The sequence below is a fragment of the Meriones unguiculatus genome, chromosome 9 (genome assembly GCF_030254825.1).
Source record: "Meriones unguiculatus strain TT.TT164.6M chromosome 9, Bangor_MerUng_6.1, whole genome shotgun sequence".
Classification (NCBI taxonomy): domain Eukaryota; kingdom Metazoa; phylum Chordata; class Mammalia; order Rodentia; family Muridae; genus Meriones; species Meriones unguiculatus.
In genome coordinates, this window is record NC_083357.1 from 11812976 (window position 1) to 11837572 (window position 24597).

A 24597-nucleotide genomic window follows, 5' to 3' on the forward strand; every position below is an offset into this window, starting at 1 on the left:
GAAATAGGAAACTGTTAGTGGGGCCTTAAGCAAGCCAGGTGATGACAAAGTGGTGGACACGGCAAGTTCCTACCACTATCTTTTGTAAACAGGAACAGTCCCGTCATCCACTGCTGTGTGAGAAGCCACCCAACCTTGGTGACTTGACAACTATTTTATTATATTTGAAGGGTGGGGCCCTCTGGCAGGATAGAATAGGAAAGCTTTCAAAATGGAGCTCCTTGGGAAGACCTGACCGGGGAGGCAGGACTTTGAATTTCCTGGAGGCTTCCTCAGAGGCACCTGGGCTAAATAAAGTTCATCTCCTGCTTGGACCCTGTTGCATTTCTTAGTTATGAGTCAAGAGAACCATAACACTCTGATGAGGAGTTCAAGAACTCTAAAATACCAACTATTTAAGATATTCTATCATTTCAAATAATTTCTGAATCAAAACAAAAGCACCCTGAACCAATGCAGTGGATTTTTGCCCATTATATGAATTTAGAAGATCTATTTTAAACTTCTTAAGAACAATTTCATCAGATTTGCTTTTGTGCATATAGAACAAATAAAACGAAGTTGATTAAGCTGAGCCTGTTTGCGCTCAGTGCAAAGGCTCTGGAACCCTTTTAAACGCACTTGTCTCCCCTGACAACGCAAGAGCTGTGATGAAGGAGGGTAACCATGGGCAGAGCCCACCCACAACCCTCAGAGCCGAGGGCTTCGTCCATGGCTCTAAATATTTTCTGCAGCATGAGCTCTGACCTGTAGGGATGGATGATATCATAAAGGGCTCCACATCTTGACCTTGCTCTGAGTAGGTGTTCTCAAAGCTCTGAGCCTCCATCAGGAAAGTCAGTTCCTCTTGATACCCACCACAAGGTGTGGAGTCCTGAGTCATAGATGCCACATAGGCAAGGGTTCCCCAGATGAGTGTTTAGAGTTCTCCAGCCCATGCAACACAGGCAACAGTTAATTCCAGATAATTTCAGTCTCCACCAAGCCCTACCTCAGTGCTGAAGTCTTTCAAGGAGCCTTGTCGCCGGAACCTTTTCATTCCAGTCTCCCCAAGGGTCTGACTCATGATCTCTGAGCAAAATAAAACAGTTCTGTGTTAAGCCACCAAGACTAAGCAGCTTGTCACATGGCCCTGGATGGCTGGACTTTTCCTACTCCTAGAAGATGCTGGCAGCAGTATGCAACCTCCATCCCATTGTAGACCCTGCTATTGCCTGGCTGACTTGAGGGCCCACAATTGCCCTCCCACTTTCCACACAGGCTTCCTGGTTCTTTGATCTCTTCACACCCTACCTCTGCTACCTTCTTAGTGAAAAAAAAAAAATGCCTGCATTCCTAGAGGTGGCACCTAAGGACCTCTGTAAGGAGCTGTGAAGAGGGACATTATCTGAAACCTATGCAAACGTCCTCTGACTGGCACTTGGCACTGTCAGCATGCAGGGCATTGAGCAGAGGGGCATGTCACAAAGTCACCATGTCAACCTTCCTGCTCATCATAACCCAAGGGAATTGGGGGAAGGGCTGTACAAGCAGTGAGAAGCAGAAGCCCCAGAGCAGCTAGTATGTCCCTAGTCCCTGTGCTCTAAGTGGAGAGAAGCAGTGAGCGTTGGTGAGAGGACACAGGATTATTGTCCCTAAGTACAGGCAGAGGCAACAGAGAAGGAAGTCAGGGGTGGCTAGAACTTAGTGTACCTAGATTTTGGCAAAAGCTCCCAAATTCTGGTAGATTCGCCCATTCAGCCAAGATAATGCAGGACTATGGTCCTCAGGTGTCCTGTTCACTGCACCTGCTGCTACTGCTGCTGCTGCTTTTGACATCCCTTGCTGCAGTACAGAGTTTCCCATACCCTCAGTCTGGCAGAAATCCCTATTCTAGGGAATCTGCTAGTTTCCAGAGTAATGAAGAATGGAAGAATGGAAGGGATATTGCGGATTATGATGATGATGATGTTCTGCAGTATTGTGATGGTGACTTTGATATTTACTACATCTATGACAAGTGAGTGGCCCTGGATGACCTGGACCTAGATAAACCCCAGGTGCTTCTATCCCCTGGCATAGCATGGCCTGGGGAGGGGTGTCAGCTCTGCCAGGAGAGAAGCAGGAGTCTTCTGTGAGTGAGACCAGAGAGTTAGACCTGACTTCCTCTATGCCTAGAAAGGGGAAGGATCAGGATGTCCTCTGGGCAGTTTTGTCTGGCTTATTAATTTGTCACCTCTGAATTTGAGGGAAATGAGTATGCACCTGATCTTTCAGGGTCAAGAAGCTTATGAGGACCAGGGGAGGAAGCCCCCTGGACAAAGACTCTGAAATCCTAACTTCTAATGATTGCACTAGAACTACAGTTTAAGGAGAAGGTAATGGGAAGAAGATGAGAGGGGAGGGCAAGTTAACTTGGCATCACTAAGAAAAAGGATTTTTTTAATCAAAGGAGGATGAAGCCTGTATATGTCTCCTAAGGAGCACTTTGTCTGCCTGGAAGGATGAAGAATGGAGCAGGGGCTGCAATGGAGTGGTCTTCAGAAGCCCACAAGAGTGTCTGGGAAAAAGGATTGCAAACCATTGAAAAACCATTGCAAACCATGATGGCTGTGCATAATGAAAAAAGCAGGGAGAGAGAACCCAGGCCAATACCCACAATCCTGAAAGTAGACAGAGAAAGAAAAGTTGGTGGGCCCGAGACAGGGCAACCTGAGAGCTGCCAGCTCTGAGAACCAGGCTCAGAGCAGCTCAGCCGATACACTGGAGAGAAGAGATGCTCACTAATTCTGTGCTGGTTGGGTTTGTCAACTTGACACAAACTGAAGTCATTCTGGGAAAGGGAGACTTAATCTAGACAATGTCTCCATCTGATTGTCTGTGGGCCAGCATGTGATGCCTTTTCTTGAAAAATGACTGGTGTTGGAGGGTCCAACCCCTGTGGGGAATGCCACTTGTAGACAGGTGATCCTGGGCTGTATCAAAAAGCAGACTGAGCAAGCCATGGGGAGCAAGCCAGTCAGCAGTGTCCCCTATGGTCTCTGACTCTGTTCCTGCCCTGAGATCCCTGCTTGAGTTCCTCTTCTGTCTTCCCTTCGTGATGGACTTTAAGCTTCAAGATGAAATAAATCCTTTCTTTGCCCAAGTGGCTTATGATTACAGAGGTTGTCAGAGCAATGGAAAGCAAACTGAGACAGACTCCACAGCTGGGACCTGCCTTCTCAGGCTCCACCTCTCTCTGCCTCTGTTGTCTATGGTGACTGTGGAAACTGCCTAATGGAGCAAACCAGAGTCACTGAGCTATAGACCCAGGGGCTCCAGCTTCCCTCCTTCACTGCAGTGTGCCCTCGGGGAGTCTAAATGAGAAGAGGGCAATCTGCTTTAGACTGTCCTAAAATGGAAGAGAAAAGGCTAGGATGGAATGGGTGGGGCCCAGAGCATGAGGCTTTCCTGGGCCTGTGTTCCCTGTCCTCGACTGTCTGCCTCTCCTGTGCAGAAGGACCCCCAATCCCAACCCCTGCTTAGTCCACAGGTCTCACCCAGGCTTCTCTCTGCCAAGGCTTTGCCTCTGTGATAGCTAAGCACAAGGGACAAGGGCCTGGCCTGGATCTCTGAGGCACTGAGAGCCCTTGCTCTTGGGACTCAGTTGTGTGAAGATAAGGTTCAGAATCACTCCCTGATCCTCTCCTGAAACCTTCCTCCGTTGGCTTCACCCAGCACCCCGTTGATACATTTCTACTGCTTAAAGGGACCTCAGAATCTGAGTGTCACACCCTGTCTTGACCTTGGGACATATGGTTAAGCAGCAGCTTGAAAAAAGACCCATGCTTCCTTCCGGGGGGGGGGAGAGAACCAATCAGAAGAGACTTACTCTTCTCAGAGCACCTGCCAGCTCTCCTCAGGTGCCTTTGGCTTCTGACATACCCTTCATTCTCTCCTTGGAAGCCACACAGCTGACTGAGGGAGATCCAAATATGACTTTTCATGTCACATAGTCCCATGGTCTATCACCCCTGAGTCTGACTAGGCCTGGCTCCAGCACTGTGTGTGAAGATCTGTCGGCATTCTTGGTGAACTAGGGTGTCACCAGGGTAACCAGACTTACTATCCCAATGTCCTCCAAGAAATCTACCTGCTCCCCACCACCACTTTATCTAGAAAATATGTCTTATATTCAGGCAACAGGCCACAGGGAGGGCAGAGCTAGTGTAGGCAGGCTCCTCCTGGTAAACTGATGACACAAGTCAGGGAGCAAAAGACCTACCACAGGGGTGAAAAAAACATGTCAGGAGATGAGCAGGAATGGAGTTGAGGGAGCTTGTACACAGGCATGATGGCCTCAACTGATGAGTGGGAGTTTGGGAGATTAAAGGCCCTCAGGTCTGTTTCTCCTTGAACCACAGGGGTAACCGCCTGCCTGCGCTGTGGAATGGGATGTCTCTTGGAATGAATGGGCACAGCAATTCTGCAGCCATGGGGCTCCAGAAGGGAACTAAATAGGAAGGTCCCTAATCTTGGGTGCTCAGTTCCTAGCTAACACTCCCAGTTTGGGCAAACAAGCCCAGATGGTTGTTTCCCCTTTCTAGGGTTTGTTTTAATTATTTTGTTTCCTGGTGTCAGAACCTCTCACGTGCCCTGAGACAGTGGATTATACACTAGGTAGAAGGGTAGATTTGAAGGGTCAGGGCTAGAAGTTAGCTCCTGCTGAGTCCTATCACCCTTTCATGGCCTCCCACAGTGGGCAGCAGGTGCTGGCTCCTACCCAGAGTTTCCTGGAAGTTCTGCTGAGACCCTTTGGGTCCAGACGTTCATCTCCTGCTTCGTGGTTTATGCACGCTCCAACTTCTATTGAAAGCAACAAGAATTACTGCATCCCTCCTCCTTCCACCATTTCAACATGGCAACATCATTCTGATGTTTGGTTCTCAAATGTTGACACTGGACACACACTCAGGTATCTGCCAATGACTGTTCTCACACATGAATGTGACCGTGCATGCTGGAAGGTCAAGTTCTGCTCCATACTGCCTGCTTCCTCAACACCTGTCTGCCCCATGGCACTCTCCTTTGACTTTGAACCCTCTCTTTCTCTTGAATTCTGGAATCTAGATACTCCTTCAGTAGACTCTCAACCTGAATATTCCCCAAGTGTATGTGAATGGGGTGGTGACTTTGACTACCCAGGAGTCTTTTGGGGCAAATATTCTTCACATGCTATGGGGGTCGGGAGAAAACACAAGAATAATGCAAAAGAAAGCAGTGTCAGTGCTGTTTGATGAAAGAACTGTCTTTAGCTTAAGAGCTAGGAAAGTAGGTGTTGGGAATGGGTTTCCAGTCAAGGACTTAGTTTTTAGTTACCTGGCAATTGTCAGACACTGTAGTTTTACCAATTATGTCAAGTTCAAGAAGAGTGTGTGGAGTTTGGAGAACAATCTGGGTTCAGGTCCATGCTGGGTGAAAATGGTCTCAAAAAAGAAGTTTCTTCTTTGAAAGCCTGGCTCTTTTCTGCTGTTGAAAGAGAATTAGCTGATATTACATACTAACCCAGAGGGAAAGTGTGATGAACATGTACTGTGAGTCGTGGTGCTGCTCATGCTGTGCATGAGGAGAGGAACAGGTTGCTCATGGAGTGTTGACAGTCACACACATGAGCATCACCTTCTGGAAGGTCACATCCATGATCACCAGAAGTAGAGCATGATGCTAGAAGACTCACCTAACACAAAAGGTCTAATCTAACACAAGAAAAGAGCCCAGGTTGGACTCAGCCTCAGTTCACTTCATACTATTTCAGGACTAAGATTTTAAAATAGAAAAAAACAATATTTTAAAATAAATTTTAAGAGAGCAGCTGCCCTGAGGACCCACCCCATGTGGGCTGAACAATTTAGCTGTCATCTGGGCCCAGAAGCAACTCTTCAAGTCAGTCCACACCAACATCTACTCCCTCTCCCCCTTCTGGAGGGGGCGGGGGGGGGGGGAGCAGTGCTGCAAACCAGATCCAGGACAAAGTCATCACCATTAAGAATGAAAACCTGAAGCATGGCTGTGATCAAAACCGGCACTCACCACCATGAAGCAGATCTGAGAAGCCTGAGAAGAGACCCAGGAGAGGCTGTGGCAGGAGACGAGACAGAGGCCATCTCCAGAGCTTGCAGAGTCCACAGAAAAACAAGAGAAAGGCATGTTTGTGTGGAGATGCTTTCAAAAACTAGATTCACAAAATTGGAAGATAGCGGAACAGAGCTGGTTGCACAGGGGAGGACGGGAAATGCCAGACAGCAATGCTGTGGTGCATGCAGTAGGCAGCAACTATGTGGAGGGCCATGATCTGTGCTGCCAGTGACTAGAAAGGATGAGGAAGCTGCTTTCGCAGGTAGGGATAACTGCAGACTCACAGTTGACAGTGAAAGACATGGACGGGTTTTGTGACAACTTCTTCCCCCCACTCCCACCCTTACCACCACCACCTGCCAAGAAGTACAATCTAGACAGCCTTTGAAATGATCTTTTAAAAATTGTGATAAGGGTGCTGAAGTGCAGCTCTTCTTAGATGATGGCTTCTGGCAGGTGGGGTAGAGGAAAATGTCAGGTGTCTTTAAGGGGCTGGCCACTGGGAGTTTGACCATCTTCCAGTGACTATATGGACAACACAAATTGGACTGGGGTCCTCTCCTCCTCTCCTCCTCCTCCTCCTCCTCCTCCTCCTCCTTCTCCTCCTCCTCCTCCTCCTTCTCCTCCTCCTCCTCCTCCTCCTCCTCCTCCTCCTCCTCCTCCTCCATTTTTGTTCTGGGGCAGATCCTGAGAGGGGGTGGGTGCACCTGGCAGGATTGGAAAGTGAATGGGATCAGGGTACATTATGTGAAACTCACAAATAACCAATAAAAACATTAACTTAAATAAAAGATAAAATAAAATAAAAACATTGGAAAACGCTCATACTACTGGCCCATACTTAGAATGGTTTTTCTCGTCTCTCCAGAGTTTTAACATTCCAAAGAATGTGGCCCTGGAGAAGTAGAGATGTGGTCCCCACTAAGCAGAAGGCTGGGTAGAGGTCTGGCAGGCAGGACTGGAAGTGCCTGTGTTTGCACTACCTATGGAGAACGTGATGCTGGGGGAGCTAGCGTGGGCCTGTGTTCACTCATACATGAAGGTGCCTGAACAAAGCAGCCCTCCCAAGCAGGACGGCTAGGTTCTGCAGGCTGCTAAGGAAGCTGGAATACTAAACAACTTAATCACGTGGGGGATTTGTGTATGTGTGCGTGTATGTGTGCGTGTGAGTGTGTGTGTGTGTGTGTGTGTGTGTGTGTGTGTGTGTGTGATGTCAAAGCAGGACTATGAGGAAGAAACGGAAGAAGAGAAAGAACCAGTGGGAGAGGAGAGGGAAAATTAGAGAATGGGTGTGGGGACAATATGAAAAAAGCAGAATGCTATATGCATATTAAAAACATCATTAAAAACCTTTATTTTGCACACTTGCTTTAACAATTATTGAAAAGAAAGAGTCTCAAGCACTCACTTTTCATGGCTGAGACCCAGCCTCCTGGAGAAACTGCCTTCACCTGCCCTTTAAATGCTGGCAAATTTAGAAGAATGAGAGGAATCTGAGGTATTATAAGGAAGGCTTGGACACAGTGCTGCAGAGGGATCTGTACTTGGGAGCAGCTGGGAATCTCCCAGGGTGATAGCTGTGGTCAGCACATGGTGGGGGGAAGCAGCCCTTTTAGAAGTTTCTGGGAAGAAAGGCAGGGGCATTCCTTCTCCCATGATCCACTTTGCTCTTACTGCTCAAGTCTCCCTTCCTTGCAGGTCCAGTGCCGTGACAATGTGGTCTGACCTGTACACAGCCTGGGAAGACATGGTGGAGAAATATGTGAAGTATGCCTGCACACACCCTGTCAGGAGTGGCCCACCAGCAGGAAGATTAGGTTTGGGGTGGGGAGGCATGGGAATACCTTGTGTAGGGAGCACAGTTCAAAGCTAACATCCTAGGCAGGCCATGGGACTGAACATACTGGTCCCATGGATCTCTTCGGCACTGGCCAATCCTGCAGCAGAAATGGGGAGCAGGGGTGACAGAGGGGGAACTGAACAAGTGAAGAACAGGAGAGAAGACTGCCAGGTGGGAGGGTGGGCTCCAAGGAGGAATGTCATTGTGGGCTTGCCTGCTCAGCATGGTGCTGTTTAGTTTTAGATGTCAACTCCCACCAGCTAGAGTCACTTAGGAAGAGAGTCTCACTTAAGAAATTATCAAGGTCAGATTGACCTGTGGTCATATCTTTGGGAGCTCACCTTAACCACTAATTGAAGGCATAGGGAGATCCAACTCGTAGTGTCCTGAACTGTCAAGCACAGGTAGGCAGAATAATCGTGAGTACATCCATTTCTGCTCTTAACTGTGGGTCTATTTTGAGAAGCTGCCTCAAGCAGCTGTCATTGTGATGACCTTGAAATGATGATCTATAACCGGAAGTGTAAGCCAAAGATGCTCTTAACTCCCCTAAGTCGCCTTCGGTCAGGGAGTTCTGTCACAGCAACAGAACAGAAAGCAGCATCCCACACATGTGTACGCTACTTGAACACATGTTCACACATGTCAGTGTGTGTTGGGTTTGGAGCACAGGGGATCATCTTAGCAATCGTTCTTCCCAGGAGCCCTATATCTCCATAGGCTTCAGAATCCCTCCACAAAATTTTCTGGACTCCCCATCTATGAAATGCCTCCATGCAGAAGAGAGGGGATGGGAGCAGAGATTGGCATATGTCCCCTCCATGGCTGCTTCTTATCAGGCTACTAGGCTGTTACATCAGTTTCTCACAAGCTGTGTTTTGTCCATAGTCCAAACCAGCGGATGTCCTTCATTCTCTTTGATGACAATGCCATAGTCCTAATGCCACTCACTTCCAACAGGTAGGTAGTGTCTGAGCTCCTAGGCTTGCCTGATGGGCTGGACACAAGAGTTTCTGGCTTCTGGAAGATGCTCGTGTGGCTTCCATGTTTGACCATGAGCACAGTGGCTGGTCACCAGCAATTCCAGAAATTCTCCACTCTCTTTCCCTTCATCACTTCTGCATTTTCCCTTTGGTCCTGGTGAAAACACTTAGAATTTAGGAAGCTGGGATGGCAGATATGTGTCTCCTCAAAGTCTTGCCTGTGTGTGTCCTGTTCTGAGTTGTTTACTGTCTGCCTGAAGCAGTAGGGTAAACAAGGTTATGTGTGTTTGTGAATGTGGGTGTATGTATGTACTTATATATGTATAAGCATGTGTAAATACATATGTGTGTATGTATATATGAAACAAAGTACAGTGCTAGGCATGGGGAGGGCAGCTAATATACGCTTTGACTATAGGAAGAGAAAATCAGGATGGGACTATGAATCCCCAGGGCTAGGTGCTGTAGGAAGGTTTGAGAGACAGGCAGCCATTGACGGAGTTGGCCCTTCTGTAGCTACAGTGCCAGAGGCAAGAAACTTGAAGCTTCTCTCTGTCTGAGAGGGAGAATTTTAGATGCCCTGTCTGGAACTTCTAAAGAACAAAGAGAGCAGAGAAGGAGGCAGGAATATTTAGGACTAACAGGGTCTGGAGGTGTGGGACCCCAGAGGAAAGCTAGAAGCAAAGAGGAAAGTGGGACTTGCCCCATGCTTATAAAGATGACAGTCCAGAGGACTGGGGAGGGGCTCTCTCCAAGGTCTAAGGAAGGCCTGGTGTGGTATATACAGTAGCTTCATTTAGGAGAGACCTGGATGGCAGTGAAGACTGTTATGATAAGCAGTCTTGCAAGGAACCTAGAAAGCTAGAAGCTGTACAGAATGTAAAAGGCTAACCTAAACAGAAGCAAGGCAGTTAACATAGACAGAGGGTAGAAGACTGGGCTGAAAGGGGAAATGGGGCTAGGCTGGACTTGAGGCAAGGGGCTGGGCTGGACAGAAGGAAAGGACTGAAGTGGGATAGGCAATCCCTGGGTTGGCCCTCATTGGGGATTGTGGGCATGGTGTCCTCAGCTGCTAGGCAGGGCTTAACTGGGCCAGGAAAGGGATGCTTGGAGCAGAGTCCATACATAGCTATTTCTCACTGTCCCAAAAGAAAGCCACTCAGTTCATTCTAGGTCACTTGCTGAGCCTGCTCAGCCTTGACAGGTGGATTATCGTAAATCCCCCACACACATGTCCTTCCTGTCCCAGAATGGTAACAAGAGCTAGTCCTGTCTGCTCCAGAGTGTCCTATCTGCCTTAACAGCACCCAGCAGGCTGTGTTCCTATCCAGCCCTAGGAACACAAGCCTCTCAGACAGCCCCTAGGTCTGACATCCAGACTCAAATCTTCTGGACATGGAGTTTGTATCAGGGCCCATGTCTAAGTATATTGATTATGTCTTTAGTAGGGCAGAAGGAAGAGAGGCAGGTAGGTCCTGTGGTAGGGGTAGGATCAGGGCAGTGGCTCAGAAGAGTGGCATTGTCATCCCCACCCCCATCCACTGAAGAAAAGGGCTGCTCAAAAGGAGAGTAACAGCAGCATTCAGTCTTCACTGGGAATATGGTGTTCCTGAGAATCTCTGGCTCAGACTCATATCCCCAGGAGTCCACCGTACACCTCAAGGGTGGTTCCTAGGAGACTTTCTGAGCAATGTTGTTACCTTTGAACTTCCTCAGTGCTAATGGGATCAGGGCCAGAGAAAGGCTCAGGACAGAATGGGGGAACAGGATCTGCTGCCCTCCCCATGCTCATAGTATCGACGGTGGCAAATCTGTGCAAGAGTTTGACGCTGGCTTGGCACTGTCAGCATGTCTCACCTCACCCTTCTTCAACTTCAGAACAGAATTCCGTGAAGAGCTCAGCAGAGCTCAGACTTTCAATGAATCTGGATCAACAATACTACACAAAGCACTGGCAGAGGTTTGGAGGGGCTACAAGCACATATGGGCAATGGGTCAGTGAAGACTACCCCAGCGTCACCAATTTTTCTTCATTTTCTGGCAGGCAAATTACCAGATCCAAGCAGCCAACTCAGGAGGTGAGCTGCCTGCACCTTCAGCAGATGGGGACTCCCCTCCCAGGATCTGTGCAGATCCTGGATCTCTTCAAGTCTCTTAAAGCCAGTGCTCCCTTCCCTGTGCAGCAGGCCCCTCTGAGCACAGCACCCACTTCAGGATGCTTCTGAGATGACCATGTGTAGGCTTTGTTCTCACTGGCCTACAGATGTGCTGGCGAATAGAAAGAAGAAAGCACACAGGCTGAGCAGACTGAGGGCCCTGGGAGCCAGGGATTAACTTGCCCTTCTTCTATCAGGCTTTTCTACCTCTTCCACTGTTTGACCTGCCTCATGGGCCCATGTCTCAACAGGCACAAGTGCCATGCAAAGCAAGGACCCGTGGCCCTCCACAGTGTAGTCTGTGGCACTTGTCTGGAACAGGTTGGACCATGTAGAAAAAGATGCGATGAGGACTGTGAGTCTTTGCCCAAGACACTCTGACCTGTGATTCTGAATCACTGTGCCCACCGTTGCCAGAAGGACAGCCCTGGCAAGGTGCCTAGAGCTGGCACAAGCAAACCTCACTGGGCATTATTGGAACAAGGGCTGTCCTTTCTTCCTGCTGTCCAGGGTCAGGCTTGACTTGTGGTATATGACTCGCCTACCCTCGTGGCACAGATTCTGTAGTTCAAGACCATTGAGGGTCCGGGTCCCCTGAGTGGCAGGCCCTGACTCTCCAGGTTTTCTCTTTAATGGGTGATGCCTGGTGTCTGGGCTCCTGTCTCAGGAGGCTGAAGAGTAGGGCTCACCAGGTGTGCCTGTTGTGAACAGTATGGGGCCATCCAGCGGCTGCCCATCCAACATGCCGCTCTTTGCTTCTTTGTCAGGCAAGACAAGATCTAGTTTGATCATTGTTGTGGTTTGGGGGATACTGTCACCAAATGAAATAATAGAGTCTACGAAAGAGGTGAGTCTGGCCCATCCTCCCAAGGATTGAGTGCATTTTGACTATGTAATCAATACCGTTCTCCTCTTAGGCTGATAAAGCTCGGAGCATGGGGGCATATGTTTATTGTGTTGGCATGAACTTCTACGACAAAAGTAAGGTAATTTAGCCCAGGTAATCGGGGGCCCTCTGAAGCCCACCCAAAGGCAGCTACCCAAACCTGCCAGAGGATGGTCTGTACCTGTCCCAGGGTACACAAACAGCAGGTTCCCTGCAGAAGCATACCTAACAGTTGAGTAAGCTGCTCTGACCTTGGCACCTCACTGTCATTGTCACCTGAGGGCGAGTGGCTGTGTCTCACATCTAGGGACACCCTGCATCCTCTGTCTCCCAGCTTGGGTCTCAAAATCCTCCTCTCTTTTGCAGTTGAATAAAATTGCAGATGAAGAAGAGAATATATTCATTGTGGAAGGCCCATCTTCAGATTTACATGGGTTAGTAGATTTGGTAAGTATGGTGAATATAAGCAGTGTGGTGACAGCATCTCACTGGCCCCCAAGGTTCTCACTGCCAATCCATTCTTCCCTTTCTCCATCAGATTGGTACGATGACCTGCCTTGAACTCAGATATGTTGAGCCTTCCCCTCTTTGCATAAACGGTGAGATTAGAGGAGTAGCTGCTTGGCCATGGGCCATTTGCATGTATGTATATGAGAACATTGAATGCACAGTATGAGTGTGGCATGTTTGTGCAAGTGCTGTGTGATATATTGTGGGTGTGGGTGGATGTGGTGTCAGTGGCCTATGTGACATATGGTGTGGGTGACAGACAGTGCTTGTAGTTGTAGGTGTGTGTTTTTATGTCTCTACTTGTGGTAAGAAAATATGTGATATAGGATATGTGATGTGTATTTTTGTGTGCCTCCTCTGTAAGGCATGTGCATCCTATGTAGCACATTGTAGCTTACATTTGGTGCTTATATATGTGAGCATGTACAAGTACATTGCCTGTGCTTCATTTGTGTAATTTGTGCTGTGTTACTATAGATGCATAAGCTCTATATGGTGCCCACATGACATGTCATTTGTGTGGGTTTTGTGTGATGTGTGTATGGTATGTGTGGTGGATGTATATGAGGTACGGGGTGTATGCTGTATGTGTGTTTGTGCTGTGTTTCATGTGTGTCTTTAAGAAGTGATATGTGATATGTTCCTATACAGTATTGAAGCAACTACACATGGACACTCAGTGCTTGTGTGTTTTGTACTTGTAACACAAGGTATTGTAAGTACAAAAAGCAAGGGTCTGTGTCAGTGGTGACAATGTGACCGTGTATGCAATTGTCATTTTTTCCTCTCAGAACAAAAAATTTACGTGGAAAGTAGGAAAAGCACACAGCCCTTGCTATGACAATTATTTTGGATACTGTACTATTTTGGGGTTTTGTAATATTTACACAGACATGATAAGATATCTTGAGGTTTGGACTCAAGTTCCATCATACACTGCATGCTTATAGCATGAAGGTGATAATATCAGGCATTATTTCAGGTGAAACTGCATTTCAACTATGACTCACCATGAGGTTAAATGTGAATTTTAAAAGTGTTTCCACATTTGTAGTCCTGTTGATTCTGAAAAAAAAGTCTAACATTCTGGGGCATTTTAGATTCCTCCTGTTCAAATGAAGGCTGTTCAAGCTCTATGCCAAGAGCAATTTGGATCCTCAAAAAAGTTCAGGTGCTGCCAGGATTGTACATGTAGGGTTTACACATCCATAAAACAGGGGCATTATCCAGGGGATGATGTCAGTGGATGGAAATGGAGAATCAGGCCCAGTGAACATTTTCTGTGCTACAGGGAACAGAAGGAGGCCTACATGTTTGACAGAAATATCCATAAAGAGCCACACTCACAGAACTTGACAAGGGAACCCTCTCTCCAGCTTAGGGTCCCCCTGTCCATGTACCAAGAACATGCTTGTGTGGTCTCAGGGGAAGGCCACCTCTCTATGTCATGTGCTTTGTGGGGACAGGCTTAGTCTTTATGAAGAAGGCATTTACACCCTGATACAAAGGGAGAGAGGGAAGCCTGAGTCTCTGTCTGAGGGGACAGTTCAGCTGCTTGGCTGCTCCCAGCCCAGGCAGCTGGGTTCTGGCTGTGTGTTCTTCTGTGAGAGTTTCAGGTTTGATAAAGTGGGACTCTGCTCACATCTAAGCTCCTCTATCCATGGTACCCAGCCTCAGGTAAAGGACCACATGTGGGGGAAGGCTTCAGTATTTCCCCCAAGGGACAGGAATTCGATGCCAGGACTGCTGGCAGATAAGAAAGAATAAATGGTGTGGTGACAGATGAGCATATAGACTCTACATTCTAGAGCCTGAAAAGTACCAAGGACATTCTAGTCCTTGGCTCTGGCTGCCACTACTCTTCCCCATACTATGGAGGAGTATGGAGTTTGGTGTCTGATCAGTGAAGGGGTAGAGGACCCTTCTCCTACAGGCTCCCTCCTGCTTCTGGGTAAAGAAGTGCAGCCTTGCAACCCCAGCCTGACTGCAGCATGTCCCTCTGAGTGTCCCTACACACACAGGCTTGGTATTTGGGTTGCTGTGACAAACTCCAGGTGAAAATACAAGTTGTCGTTTTCCTCACTGCAGCTGAAATATGGTGACAGGTGCCTCCAGACACCAGCTCAGCCACTGACACTGACCTGTTATGAACTATTGCTCATCTTGTGCAAAGCTAAAACACAGAGGGTACTTGTCACTTGGAGGGAGCTCCCAAGACTGGTACCCCTAATGAGCAGAATGGACTAGTTCCTTGCACTGTTTCTGAGTCAACCTGTGTGTCACAGAAACTGGCAGGGTCAACTACATGGGGCATCTGATGCTCATGGGGGGCTGGGAATGAGCCAGGACTATCCCATGGATCTGTCCAGATAAATGATAGTGATAGGATCCAGCCTGCTTCCTGTGGGAATAGCTACCAAAATGCCTTCTCTCTGTCCTCTATGTATTGGACCCAAAACCAGGGACCGGGCCTACGGCTGTTAGAAAGAAACAGTTGGCTAATGAGCTGTGGTCTTCAGTGGGGGAGGAAGAAGGAACAGCTGAAGATGGATATGTTGGCTTAGCAGCTGAAACAAAATCTTCACCTAGGAGAAACACTCTTGGATGGCCCGGAGCCTCCCCTGCCTCCCATGTTCTATCCTTTCTAGAGTCTCCAGCCTGAAGCCATGGGGGTTCACAATTGCTCTCTGTATGCTTGGCGCGTTTGGCAGGCTTGTTAAATCAGAAATGTCGAAGAAAGTTGATCAGCTTGTGCGAGGTTCCACTCAGCTAATTTGGCACAGACCCTTGGTGACATAGAAGAATTTGGGCTGCAGAGCCCAAAGACCTTGGCACAGACACAGCTGTTCCCTCTCACAGGGTCCTGGAAATCCTGTCTGAGGCCAAAATAAGCAATGCACTCAGGGCCATACCACCTCTTCCTCATGTTGTCCTTACAGAAACTCACCCATTGGTCTTAAGGGGATATGGTTTTCACAACGCAAAGGATCTCACTGAAGTTACTTGCAGATTCAAGTTCAGTAATACGAATATCATCAGTAAGTAACCCCATTCAGTATCTCAGAATTGCATACCTTCCCCACCAATCTTTCCTCTCAACCAGGCAAGATTCCCACCCTTGCTGACCCATTCCGACATGGCACTGTGAGGCACTAGAAAGAGTGTCCACATGGCAGAGCCAGTCACCTTTCCTCTTGTGAACATAAGAAGATTATAAATTCATAGTTTCGAGGTTATCTGGAGTAGGCTTCATTCCTTCAGGAGGCTGGACTGACACTGACCTGCCCTCATCACAGCATCTTCCCAGCTCATTCTCAGTTGGTCCCCTCCCCTGAGTCTGTGGATAGGACAATTGCTGCTACACTTGGAGCCTAGAGGTATACACAGAGCCCCCCTACACACACACAGGGGCATTTCTATATAGAACAACATAAAATGAAATGTTCTATGGAAACCAGAGTGCTGGGTTTCACCAGTCTATACCTTACAACGCCTCCCCCCTCAGCCCATCTCTACTGGGCCTCAGCCCACCCTGACCCTGAGCAGCTGCCTCAGTGGGCCAGGTATACCTGCTTTGCTTGATCTCTCTGCCTGCTCAGTCTATGCCTCTTTTCTAGAGACTTCTTTCTCACTCTGAATCCCAACCTTTCCATATATGTCCATAAACCCTTTCCCCTGACCATATTTTCATTATAGTGTTCATGATCAGACCCAATTAAGGCAGAATAGTTCAGGAACTCATAGGTAGTATGACTATGGATTTAAGGCTAACAAACTGGTCCAGGTAACAATAAACCATTTCATACATAGTACCTGCTTACCTAAGGTAGAAGATGAGGGGAGAGTACTGTATGTATAAGATGAAATTTTTCCTTTATATTTTAGGTTACAAGTGCTTATCAGTCTAACATTGTTTATCATGATTTCTCTAGTAAAAATGATACACGCTACAAAACAGAGAAATCGAAATAAATAGCTTTAGAACATTAACACTTAGCAATGATAACTGTTGTTGATACTCTCAGATATGCAGTGACATGACTCTACTAAAATGTGGCTCAACAAAAATTCTACTAAAATGTGGTTAAAATAAATAACTCACAAGAGACAGATAAACTGCCAGTATAACAGACATGTTCCCAATAGTGAAGGAGATGTCAGGGACATGACCAGTAGTCTTCATGTTAGATTACTATTCTGAATGTAGATTTCACAATTAAAATGTCCAGGTAGACACAACTATAACTGTGTAATAGGACATTGTAAACAGGTAAGGGGTCTGTTTGTACCAAAACTTAAGAATGTCCTAGATCAGGACTGAGTGCATCCTCTTCCCCTGAGGTCTGGAGAGCCTCGCCAAGAGAAATTGATAAAAAAAAAAAAAAACAATCAAGAGAGTCCATGTCAGAGACACCCCCCCCCACTCCTCTTACTAGGGAACCCACACAAAGCCTGAGTGCCCACATCTCTGTAGGGCACCTAGGTCCAATCCATGCATGGTCTTTGTTTGGTGCTTCGGTCTCCACAAACTCCCCTGGGCCCTACTTATGGATTGGTGTATGGTGGGAACTCCCATTTTCTGAGTAATAGGGGAGGGGCAATGGAGGAAAGGAGAAGGAGGGGTCTATGTCCAGCATATAGAGTGAATTAACTAATTAATTAAAAATAATGACCTAGAAACTTAGTTGTAACAATAGGCGAATGTCTCTCAAGTGCCCCTGGAAGATGGGCATGACTATTACTAGAGATGACAGGGAAGTCTCTTGACCCTCTGACCTAATCCCAGGGCTGAGGTCAGCAAGAAACTTTTTTCTCTCTCTCACTGGTGACCAGAGGTCAGCAGGTAGAGAGGTGTGCTTCTGATCTTTGGGAAGGAGATGCTCAAAAGGTTTTGGGAAATGGAGGTCATGACAGGGAAATGACTGTCCTCCATCAAGCACAGGTGGCAGGACCCCCAGGGTTCTCTGAGGCCATGTAGTCCAGTCCACACAGGGAGAAGCAAGCACCTGGGAAACTGCTGCTGGTCGGGTCAGGAAGCTGGAATCCTTGCCAGCAGAGATTCAGCTCAGTTCTCTCCTCCAGATCAAACTTAGGAGGTGAGATGAGAATGTCACAATTATGTGTCCTTCTCTGGTTCCCACAGAAATCATCATCATCATTCCCCGACACACACTGGCTTCCCTAGCTTGGCAAATGGCATCCATACAATCTCGCCAGTCATAAATCCCAAAGTCTTCCTTGACTTCTGTAAATACAACCCCTACACCTGCCAGCAAGTTCTGTGGCCTCTATGTCCAGTGTTTGCACAGCTCCAGCAGTCAGCAAACTTGAAACAAAGCAATACCTCTTCCCACAGCTCAGCCCACCCTCCCTTCCTTGTCCCTTCCTCCTCAGAAACCTCAGCAGACATGCTGAAATTCTGTCAGTTCATCCCCTGGCTGCTTCTCATTGGTCTCACTTTAAACATCAGCTCAGAGAGGATGGCCATGGTCCACAATATGTCAAAGGACCTAGAATTATTCATGGACTGAAGCACCAGCCATCTGCTTTCAGTCATTAGCAAAGTGCTAAGGTGTCAGCTCTGCTTGTCATGCGTGGACTCGGGTAGATCAGCATGAGTATTGACGTTACTCTTTGTTTCACTTCCTTTAGAAATAACTCCAACTGATTTGAACTCCACTGTCATTATTTGTCCTAGACCAAAAATACAGCAATCTGGACAGTAAGTGCTGACAATTCTTGACGCTGTAATTCCAGAGATCATGTAGCCCTCATGGTGTAGAGCATTTGGTTTCCCCTCTGTTGTAGAGTATCTGTTTGTCTGCAGGTGAGCTCTAGATGCTCTACCGCCTGTCCTTGTTGGTGATCCCCATGATAGGCAGGGACTGCCCAGTGCTCAGAGCTGAGAGCAAGAGACAGTAAGCCTGAGCATCGATACCTAGAGTTCCACGACACCTTCCAAAGCGAAGACAATCAACTTTGTAAGTCCAGAGAATTGCACAGAGCATGAAGCAACACTCCCTTGTTCATAGCCTACTGCTATGATGATATCAAAATCCATGAGGGCTCCTTATGTCCTGAACCAGACACTTGACCATAATTGCACAAGTTGACTCCTTGTGCTTTGGATAGTAATCTCTCACTACTCACCTGTCCACTCTGAGAAGTCCAAGGGCTAGACGTCCAGGGTTGCTACCATGAAGAAAGCCCCTGCCCAGGTACTGATCTCTAGGCTGCTTCTTGAGGTCTGCCTTTCTGTGCATTTAGAACCATCTTAGTTGATGTTAGCCTGAACAACGAGAGAGACTTTCTTGCCCACACCATCCCAGTGAATACGTCTGACTGTGTGAGTATCCCAGTGGGAATAATGGCCCTGGCTAGGCAGAGGCCCTGTATTTCTAAGAGAATACAGCTTCTCCTAGAAAGTCAAAGATGGTGAGAGTGCTAGATGTGACCTGGGGGCAGCTCGAGCTATATAAGCACTTTGGGTGGCTCACCCTATTTCTAGAAAAGAAAGGTAAGGGGGTGGGCAGGTGCCATCTTGACAATAGCCATCACCATCACTGCCACCCTCCACATGGCCTGTGCTTACAGCCAAGCTGTTTGCAAGTCCCAATGATCTCACATCAGTGCTATCTTGCTCTCAGTCACTTGAAGCAGGACCAAACTTTTGAGCTCATTGTGAGTGACCAACCAGAGAGCAGCCAGGATGGAGTCTGAGCCCTAAACTTGCAAGTGCCCATGAGGGAAGATGCTCCTTCCCCTGTGCTGATAGCAATCTAGGACTTAAGAAGGGGGAGGGGAGCAAGTTCCACACTGTGGAGGTAGGAGGCAAGAGAGTGTTCTATATCTTGGGAGGCAAGCAGCAGCAGCCTGGCCTTCTCTCAGAAATCTGGTCATCTGTAGTCCAGCATATTGTCAGCTGAGACCACAGTGAAAGATGAGATCCACAGAGTGCCAAGGAGCCTGGGCTGTCCTCACCTGGTTCCAGAGCATGGCCTGGAGCAAGGGCAGAGCTAAGCAAGAGACTTACTCTTGAGCCCTTCTGTGGCACCTTGAGGCCAGCTAACTTAAGAGAATGGAGAGGAGGCAGAAGGATGGAAGCACTGGACATCCAGGAAGAACACTCCTTGGTGCTCCACATTAAAGCTAGGCTCTCTGCTAAGGATACTCGTCTTTCTTTCCCTCAGAAACCACTAGTGAACACCACTCCTGTTCCTGAAACCTCTACCCTACCGCCAACGACAACTCCAAAAACGTCACTAACAATTACTCCACCTTCCGCCACTGTACTTCCTCGACCTCCTCCCCCACAACAACCGCCTTCTCCACCTCATCTTTCTCCAAAATCTTCTCCATCTCCTCCTTCCGCACCATCACTGTCACAGCCTCAGGCTCCAAATCGACCACAAGCTCCAATATCACCTGGGCCTTGCCAACCTTCCCCTGTTTCTCCACTGAAAAATCTAAGAAAAGAAGCTTTGCTCAGCTCCATGGCACTGACCCTGATGATGATCCCTTTATTGCTGTGGTGGGTCTGGTGGCTGTGCTGTAGAAAAGTGAGTACCCTCTACCCTGCCAGGGATATGGATATGGGACAGCAGTATGACATTTTCAGCCTGCTGATGCTGAAGCTGAGCATTCTTGAGGGACTTCCTTGGAGCACTCTAGAACACACCGTGTGTGCTTACAGATGTGCTCCTGGGACCGTTTTCTATCCTTTACTCCAGATGAAGGTCATCTGTAGGGCCAAGTTACCACAGAACCATTTTAGTAGCCTTCTGTACTGTGACAAAATACATGAAATCATCAACTTTAAAAGAAGAAAGTTTTATTTTGGCTCACAGAACTTGGAAGTTTTAGGTCATAAGTCCCTTTCCTTTAAGCCTGGGGCAAAGCAGCATATTGTGATGAGATTGGGGGACAGGAAAGTCCACACCCCATCTCCATTCTAAAGGAGAAAGTTATTCTAGGAACCACTGTCAATGATTAACTTCCTCCCATGGATTCCCTGGTGTCCACCATAGGCTGCACAACCTCCACATAGCAACATAGGTTGGAACCAAGACTTTAGCATACAGGGAATCTAGGAAATAGTTGTTCAAACCATAATAGTTCATCCCATTCCTGTCTTGTTTTATCCTTTAGCCTCCCAAAGCATTGCCAGCATATGCACCAGAGCCAAAGGTGAGTCATTCCTTGTATCCTGGTCAGAGAGCTGAGTGACCAGCACAATGAAGCATTGTGCAGCCTGTACCCAGGGCCTCCCACTCCCTCAGCAAAGACAAGAGGTGAGAGTTCTGCAGAGGTTGTGGGACTCTCAAGACACCAGATGACAAACATTACAAGAACCTTCTGATCTAGACCTTGATCAAACAATCAGCATAAACAGCTGCTCCTATTTCCTGGGGGGCTTTCAGGAGTCTTCAGTGGAATCTGGTTGATGCTGAGGTTGTAGCTAGGATGCTGAGAGTAGAGCTTTCTCCAACAAGCCCTGATTCTCATCTCTGAGCTGAGGGTGGGGAGGTGGGAAGGTGCAGTCTCCTGACTCCTGTGGATCTGTCTTCATACCTGGACCCTGGCAAGGTAGAAGGGGTGGCTGGGATCAGCCTAGGGATCTGAGGGATAAGGGGTGTGAAAGAGTCCAGGCTGGCCAGGACCTGTGATGGATGTCCCCAGGGAAGCACAGGAAAAGGTGGGGAAGCATCTGTGGCTTACATCTGGTGAGGACCAGAAGTCAGAGAGAGGCTGGGGCAGGTGCAGCCTGGCTTTAGGCTGAAATGGGAGCAGCCTCCCTGTCCTGGTGGTTGCATATTGGCCTGGATGAGGATGACTCTGCAGCCAGAGACAGATGGAAGGGACAGTTGCCTGCTAGTGCTGGCCCACGGTACAGCAACCAGGCCAGACTTCTGCCAGCAAGGCTGGACTCGGGAGAGCCAAGGGCTCAGAAGGGGGCAGTTATTGTTTCATGGAGCTCTATATCTGAAAACTGTGGGGAGGAGGCTCCCTGGTTTTCTTCCCATGGGAATATCTCCCCACAGTATAGGAGACACCCTTCCATTTAACCCAAAACAATCGCTGGGTGAACCCACAGAGCCAGGTGCTGTGCAGGGCACAACAGTGCCCCGGTTCCAGGAGGAGCAGACAAAGCTCACACAGGCTATCCTCCCCTCTACCAGCCCAGAGAGGAAGAAACTCCTCCTGTGTCTCCCCCACCACCTGCACCACCGGTGGACACCTCCCCCATTGTGGTCATCTGCTCTTGCGGCTGCTGCCATGATGTTCGTGTGAGCGAATGCCCAGAGGTAAGAGGACCCTTTGGGGGCTATGACTCCAGGCTCAGTTCAGCAGTACAGGCACACATAGGTCTAACAGCAGAGTTCTAGGGGTAGGAGAGAATATGGCTTGTGGGACCAGCCTGGATTGACTTGTTCAAGATGACATCCAGTGTCTGTCCTCCACAGCTGGAAGGGCAGAACACAGGCCTCCCCCACCATTCCTGAACTCTACAAACGCTTGAGTCTCCCTTTGACACTATTGAAGTCTTAGGACAGTAACCACTGAGTGCTCTAACTGGCAAGACCCTGGTCCTCAGAGTCATTGCTCCAGCCAGTGTCTCTGGACAATGTTCCAGCCACCATTAAGTATCTCTGATACCACCCTTAGAATGTGGGTAACTCAAGACACAGTGAGTGACACGAGGCTCAGAGACAATAAAAACGGGAAGTGCAGGCTCTGTAAAACCTCTACCCACTCTGAAAACTGGTAAAAAGACAGGGGCCTTGGTCCCTGGATCTTTTTATGCACAAGGAGGAAAAAAATGGCCCCCATGTTTGTGCTTCCTGCTGAAGGAGGGCCTGAAGAGTGAGGTAGAGGGCTCTAACACAGAACGCAAACAAAAGCATTGCAGATACATTCTGAGGAGTCAAGCCCTGGAAAGTAATCATTCAAGCCTGAGTTCCTCTTCTTTTAGCCAAAGGGTCTAAGTCCATCTTGGGAAGAGAGAAGTTAGCACAGCAGCAACCCTGGACAGAGAGGACCCACAAGGGCAGCATTTAGGAAGAAAGAGTCCCAGTTTCTATTGGGCTTCATTCTCCCCCTCACTGTTCTCTTTCAGGGAGGGACCTATCACTTCATTTTGAGAACTTGGGTTCTCTCTGGTTGTCCAGGCCATCTGAGAGGGAAGTTTGTTCCTCTAATGCCCTTGTATGGCCACAAAAAGTAAATCCACACCTTCCAGAGAGGGAGGAAGTCTCTGACAGTTACATGACCTAGCTTGAAAAGCCTGGCTCCACCCACTCAGGGCCTTTGGCAAACAGCTGCAGAACCTATCCATATGGGGCCCACCACAAGAGCCAGGGAATCTTTGGCCTCTCTGGACTGTCCCGGGACACCTGCTTCTGAACAGGACAGAGACCTCTCCTGTGTGGCCCCAGGTGCAGGTCCTCACATTCTCAGGTCCCCCTCTCCAGGTCAGTGCCCACATCATGTCTCTCCTAAAAGCATCTGCTCATCATCAAACACCCTAGAGCCTCCAAACATCTCCAAAGCCCGCTACTGGCTTCTCTTTTCACAGAAGCACTGTTTTTTTGTCTTCTCAAACTGTCCCACAGTCACAATCCCACACATTCAAGCATCTGAGCCCCTCAGAAAGAATGCTGGGGATTTCTTCACCATTCCCTAGGGACAGAATCATGGGAAACAGGAATCTATGCATTCTGAGACACAGCCCAAGTCCTGATTCTTCCTCATGACTTCCCCTGCATTTCAAGTTCACAATGTGCAACTTCCATCCCTAAGCTGCCACCAGTTGCCACTGATATGGTCTCAATCTAGTGACCAGGTGAGAGGAAGCCAGGGCCACTCCTAGAGGGCAGAATGCCAGGTGCTTTTTCGTTGTTGTTGTTGTTTCCCTGTGCTGGTTGAGCTCTGTTTGATTTCTGCCTGAGAACATAGGCACACAGAGCCAAGTTCCCAGCATGAACTGAGGAAAGCCCAAGACTCGAGACCTGATGCTAATGAGCCCTCTGGGGTGGCTTCTGGATGTGGTCCTCGTGCAATCCACAGCTGATCACTGGGCCAGGAGGACTGGCTGCCAGGCATGATTGATGCTGCTGGGTTGCCATCGCTGATATGCTTACCAGATAACAGAAGTCCCCAGCCATGGCCTAACCTTGCACTCGCCCCCAGTGTCTGCGCCAGAATACATGCAGCCCTCAACATCTGTGCCTGTCCTGAGATTTTTGCATTTGGGAGTCTGGAACAGAAATCACTTTGGTTTCTAGAACTGAAGCCTCAGCTTGCTTTGGCATGTAGCTCCTCCTTTCTCTGCAAAGTGAGTAGGGCAGAGCCTTCCAGGGCCTTTGTGCTCCTCTCACATAACCCCTTGGTTTCAATAGGATCTCTCCCCTGTGTCTCCAGCATGTTTTTCCATCCCCAAATTCCTGACTGAGCCACAGAGTCCTTTCTGCCAGGTAAGGAGCAAGAGCCACTGGTCCCAAGAGTTGAGGCTGCAAATCTTGCAGGCCTCCACAGCAAGCCTGTTTCAGCCTCCAGCAGTGGGTCTGAAGGACAGCTCCCAGGGGAGAGAAACTTCCTCCAGGCCCAGCCTGTGATGATGCTAGAGCAGACCCCACCCCCTGAGCAGGCAGTGTAGCCTCCTGGGTTACTTTCAATGACCCTTTTGTGCTCTCAACTTTCTTCTCTTCCTGCAGGAGCAGTGCCCCAACCTCAACCTCCCAAGCTTCCTCTCTTCTGAAGTTTCCTCCTCGCCCCCAGGCCCTGAGTACCTGTTTGTGCACTCCTGTTCTCAGTGCTCTCATCACCCAAACAGTTGTTCCAGGACACTACCCTAGTTCCTTCCCTCTGCCCAGGTGTCTCCCAGAACCCCACTGTCACTCACTCCCCTTCAGCTGATCTCTCAGACCCTACAGAGCCAAGATTGAGAGGTCTTTGCTGCTGATTTGAACCCATGTCTCTGTTCTTGGATTTCATTTTTAAAAGAATTGGAATGTGTTGCTTATTAAGAAGTTTGACATCCAAAGGTAAACCTCAGATCTGTTTCTGTGGCACCTGAAAGGACAAAACTTCGTGGAGTCACGTGGCTAGGCATGGATGCGTTCCACAGCT

The 24597-nt window shown here is 48.4% G+C and overlaps 1 protein-coding gene across 1 annotated transcript; it reads left to right on the plus strand.

The window, feature by feature from the left end:
• Positions 1-1748: 1748 nt before the first annotated feature.
• Positions 1749-24323, plus strand: LOC132656557 (anthrax toxin receptor-like). The gene is made up of 16 exons (XM_060391688.1): positions 1749-1999; positions 7792-7860; positions 8822-8893; positions 10711-10876; positions 10961-10994; positions 11840-11919; positions 11990-12058; positions 12325-12405; positions 12497-12557; positions 15408-15506; positions 18121-18190; positions 18736-18814; positions 19857-20027; positions 20617-20655; positions 21648-21773; positions 24183-24323. Exons 1-16 carry the CDS (start codon positions 1749-1751, stop codon positions 24321-24323), a joined length of 1608 nt encoding a protein of 535 aa, XP_060247671.1.
• Positions 24324-24597: the final 274 nt, after the last annotated feature.